This window comes from Trichomycterus rosablanca, chromosome 18, assembly GCF_030014385.1.
Source record: "Trichomycterus rosablanca isolate fTriRos1 chromosome 18, fTriRos1.hap1, whole genome shotgun sequence".
In the NCBI taxonomy this organism is placed as follows: domain Eukaryota; kingdom Metazoa; phylum Chordata; class Actinopteri; order Siluriformes; family Trichomycteridae; genus Trichomycterus; species Trichomycterus rosablanca.
This window is the reverse complement of record NC_086005.1, coordinates 29023930-29028929: the sequence shown is the minus strand read 5'-3', so window position 1 is coordinate 29028929 and position 5000 is coordinate 29023930. Positions and strand designations below refer to the sequence as shown.

The window sequence follows — 5000 nt, the reverse complement described above, 5'->3', positions numbered from 1 at the left end:
GAGGATGGAGTCACAAATCTCCACCTAGTGAAAGAAGCACACGTTTCCTGCTGCTACCAGATTTAAGGATGTCATTCATCATGCTCGGGCGGCACGGAGGCTCGGTGGGTAGCACTGTCACCTCACAGCAAGAAGGTCCTGGGTTCGATTCCCAGGTGGAGCGGTCCGGGTCCTTTCTGTGTAAAGTTTGCATGTTCTCCCCGTGTCTGTGTGGGTTTCCTCCAGGAGCTCCGGTTTCCTCCCACAGTACAAAGACGTGCAGTCAGGTTAACTGGAGATACAAGAAATTACACTAAGCATGTGATCAGACCCACTGTGACCCTGACCAGGATAAAGCGGTGCTAAAACAGACAGTGAATGGATGAATGAATAGATGGATGGATGGATGATGGATGAATGAATAGATGGATGGATGGATGATGGATGAATGAATAGATGGATGGATGGATGATGGATGAATGAATAGATGGATGGATGGATGATGGATGAATGAATAGATGGATGGATGGATGAATAGATGGATGGATGGATGATGGATGAATGAATAGATGGATGGATGGATGAATAGATGGATGGATGAATAGATGGATGATGGATGAATGAATAGATGAATGGATGGATGATGGATGAATGAATAGATGGATGGATGGATGAATAGATGGATGGATGGATGATGGATGAATGAATAGATGGATGGATGGATGAATAGATGGATGGATGAATAGATGGATGATGGATGAATGAATAGATGAATGGATGGATGAATAGATGGATGGATGGATGAATAGATGGATGATGGATGGATGAATAGATGGATGGATGGATGAATAGATGGATGGATGGAGGATGGATGATGGATGAATGAATAGATGGTTGGATGGATGGATGATGGATGGATGAGTGTTGCTTACTCTGCTTTCTCTGGTTCTGGTGGAGGTTCCTCAGGAGCTGCTGCTGCTGCTGTCTGCTCACTTGCTCCCTCTTCTGGCTGCTAAAGCAAACAGAGAACACAGTTGTGGTCTAGCAATCAGAAGGTTGCTGGTTCAATCCCCAACACTGCCAGGCTGCCACTGTTGGGCCCTTGAGCAAGGCCCTTAACCCTCAAGTGCTTATACTGTCACAGTACTGTAAGTCACTTTGGATAAAACCGTCTCACCTGCTAAATGAAGGCGGGGTTTGGTGTTTGATAGACAGATGTTAGTAGGTGCAGGTTAGTTAGTAGTTAGTAGTTAAGTATCGTCGCCTGGTGTGGAGCGTTTCCTGTTATTAAATAATGTTAATGATGGAAGGTTCTGGAACCGAACAGGAACCGAAACAGGAACCTAACAGGAACTGGTTGTTAGTAAGCGCAGCTCCATTACACTTTGGATCGTACCATTTTCCTCTTGGTTAAAGGAGAACCTTCTGGAGTCGGTGGCTCCACAGGCGTGGTGTCTCCCATATCTCCCAGACCTCCAGGTGTGTCGATGCCGGGGATCTTCCCCGAGTCCTGCTCATCACTGTCCTCGTATTCCTCCTCTCCTCCGGCGGCCTCGGCGGTGTCGGTCACTCCTCCCGTTTCCTGCTCCTCACCACCGCCCGCTTCTCCAGGAAGGTCTCCATGCACCTCGTCCTGGGTGGGGTCGGGCATGCTGGCCAGGAGCTCCATCACGGTCACGTTCTTTGCCCCCTCCACCAGACCTCCTCCAAACAGGGTGTGCCAGACGAGCAGGAAGAAGCCCTTACACACGCTGTAGATGAAGTGGAACACGCCCATCAGCATGGTCCAGAGGAACTTCACGATCCCCACCACCATCTCCTTCAGCGTCATCTTGCGGAGTCTCCGGTACTGTCTGCGTAGGTTCCTGAAGGTGAACATCCCCATGAAGTGGAGCACGCTGTGGAAGAAGTCTGCAAAAGCAGAGCTGGATTCTGATTGGCTGTTGTTCCCGTTCTCCTCCTCGTCGGCTCCGGCTGCGCCTCCTCCCGCCTCGTTTCCCTCCTCTGGCTCCTCGTCGTCCTCCTCCCTCTCCTCCTCGTCCTGCTCGGAGATCTGAGAGGCGATGTTCATCTCAAAGATGGTGTCCTCACAGAAGTTGACGAAGAGCTCCATCTTCTCCGCCTCACCGCCTTCGTTCACCACGTCGAATATGAACTGGCGCTTGGACTCCCGGACCTGAGGCATCTCCCACTGCTTCCTGTTCACCTCGCTGATCTCAAAGTAGATCCTCTCGATCTTCCTGCTGGCGCCCATGATCTCGATCCGGCCCAGGAACGGTCTGAAGTAGTTCAGGACGCTCTCGGCCTGCTCCAGGAAGTTCTGGAGCCTGGTGTCGTGCGGGACGTGCTCAGAGAGGTTGGTCAGGAGCACGGCGATGTTGAAGCCGATGTCCTTGGCCGGTTCCTGGAAGCGCTCGGCGAACTCCACGTAGTGGATCATCTCGTTCTCGTCGGCCTCCGAGCAGGACAGGAGGAACTGGATCTCAGAGGCGGTGTACTGCTTCTGACTGTCCATGAACTTCTGAAAGTCCTTTTTGGAGATGAGTCCTCGGGGATCGGTTACGTAGTCGCGGAACGCCCCGGACGCCACGATGTCCTTCAGTTTGAGGAACATGTCAAAGAACTTGAGGATCATCTCAACGTTACTGGAAGATTCCACCAGCATGTCCACCATCTGACGGGCGATGGTGCCGTTCACTATGTTACCTGGGGTCAAAAAAGATCATCAGAATATTTAATACACAAGTTAACAAGTGAATCCTTTGTGCCTGTGTGAACACAGGGCCAGGTCGATAGCTCCAGATCTTCAGAGGTTTTATGTAACGTTGGTCTGAACTCAGTTCCAGATGCAGATGAACGTGAACCTTTGTGCAGAAGTCAGTAATAAAAATGTTTGGCCTCTTTGATAGATGAATAAATAAATAAAATGAAAGCGCTACAAACCCTCGAGCAGAGAGAGCAGCATGACCACCATGTCCTTCTGAAGATCCAACAGTTCCTTCAGCAGTCCGATCTGACTAGAATCCTAAAAAAAATCACATATTTAAAAGGAATAAAATGAGATGTGATTATGTGATGATCTGGTGAAATGATTTGATGTGATGATGTGATGAATCTGGTGAGATTGATCTGTTGAGATGAGATATGATGTTGTGAATGTGATGTGATTATGTCATGATGTGATAGATCTGGTGAGGTGTGATGTGATTAGATGAGATGAGATGTGATGTGATGTGGTAAGCTGTGATAAGAAGCTGTAATTATGTGATTATTAGATGCGATGGATCTGGTGAGATGTGATGAAATGTGATGGTGTGATAGTGTTGTGATGGATCTGGTGAGATGTGATGATAAGATGTGATGAGTTGTGATGTGATCTGGTGAGATGTGATGATGATGCTGATGTTAATCTCACCTGCGCCAGTTTCATCATCATATGAGCGAAAACATGAAGGAACCCGACCACCGCGTCCCAGAGACGACTGTGTGCCAACGACTGCTGGTTACCTGTACACGGGCCCTGAAACAGGGAGGGGGTATGGGGGTGCGGGATGGGGGGTAAAATTTAGAGTAAATTGTGTAATTTGGTGGGGGTACATGTACATAGTGTGTAGGAGCTTCTCTTCTATGTACTCGGTGAGGGTGTTAGTTATTGATTGATTTTGAGGTGGGGGGTGTATTTGAGGTGTGTGTTGGTGGGGTGTATAGGTTTGGGTGTGTGTGTGTGTTCTCACCTGTATGTACTCTGTGAAAGTGTATGGTGTGATGTGTGTGTGTGTGTGTGTGTGTGTGTGTTCTCACCTGTATGTACTCTGTGAGGGTGTATGGTGTGATGTGTGTGTGTGTGTGTGTGTGTGTGTGTGTGTGTGTGTTCTCACCTGTATGTACTCTGTGAGGGTGTATGGTGTGATGTGTGTGTGTGTGTGTGTGTGTGTTCTCACCTGTATGTACTCTGTGAGGGTGTATGGTGTGATGTGTGTGTGTGTGTGTGTGTGTGTGTTCTCACCTGTATGTACTCTGTGAGGGTGTATGGTGTGATGTGTGTGTGTGTGTGTGTGTGTGTGTGTGTTCTCACCTGTATGTACTCTGTGAGGGTGTTGAAAATCTGCTTGGCGACGCTCATGGCTTTAGAGAAGTTCCTCTTTCCCGGCTCGTCGATGATCTCTTTACCAGAATAATACCAGTAAAAATCACTGATGGATTCCTGCACACACACACACACACCAGAGTCATCGTCACCCTCTTCATCCACAACCACACCAGCTACTCAATCCACCGGTGAGGTACGACCCAAACACCCTGCTCCCACCAGACTAAACTCAGGTCTGAAATTCCTGGTGTGGTGTTGGAGCCTGAGCGCACCTGTAGGCGGAGCAGGTAATCCACGGTGCAGATGATGATGTTGATGGTGGTGGTGCTTCCTGTCTGAGTTCTCAGGTAGTTCTGGAAGTCTGTAGTGAGATCACACAGCAGTCAGTCTATTATAACACCAGTCTCATGCCCAGGTGTCCAGATACTTTTGACCACACGCTGTAGGTTAGCTGGACTCTCACCTCCGTTGTGTCCCTCACAGAGCAGCTGCAGGAAGCGGAACAGGTCACAGGTGAACTCGTCATCAGCCATCACCTTCTCACCTGCAGCAGGTACACACAGGTACCCCCAAATTACTGAGCCATCCACCACTGCTAAACACTAAACCATCAAGCTGTGACATCCAGAACATACTTCAGACCATGAGACCAGTGTTTCACCACCACTTTATCCTGGTCATGGTCACGGTGGGTCCAGTTTCCCCAGAATCACTGGGTTCAATGAAGTAACAGCCAGACACTAAGCCTATCTATTACAGGTCCTCGACCATCCCACCCTAAGACACAGCCTATCAGGTCTGTATGTAGACGACCAGTAGTACCAGGCTAGAGGAATGTACCAAACCTTCATTTACGTATGTATTTTTAATGTGTTTATTTATTTGTTTGTTTGTTTATTTATTTATTAGGATTATATAACGTCGTGTTTTA

General features: G+C 48.5%; 1 protein-coding gene across 1 annotated transcript in view; it reads right to left on the bottom strand.

Annotated features, from left to right (window-relative positions):
• Window positions 1-5000, bottom strand: part of ryr1a (ryanodine receptor 1a (skeletal)) — a 60270-nt gene that overhangs the window by 8178 nt on the left and 47092 nt on the right. The window contains exons 86-92 of the mRNA XM_063013809.1: window positions 4533-4613; window positions 4342-4430; window positions 4055-4183; window positions 3395-3499; window positions 2923-3004; window positions 1376-2685; window positions 912-991 (exon numbers count right to left, since the gene is read on the bottom strand). Coding sequence (XP_062869879.1) covers window positions 912-991; window positions 1376-2685; window positions 2923-3004; window positions 3395-3499; window positions 4055-4183; window positions 4342-4430; window positions 4533-4613 — 1876 coding nt within the window. The remainder of the gene's footprint in view (window positions 1-911; window positions 992-1375; window positions 2686-2922; window positions 3005-3394; window positions 3500-4054; window positions 4184-4341; window positions 4431-4532; window positions 4614-5000) is intronic.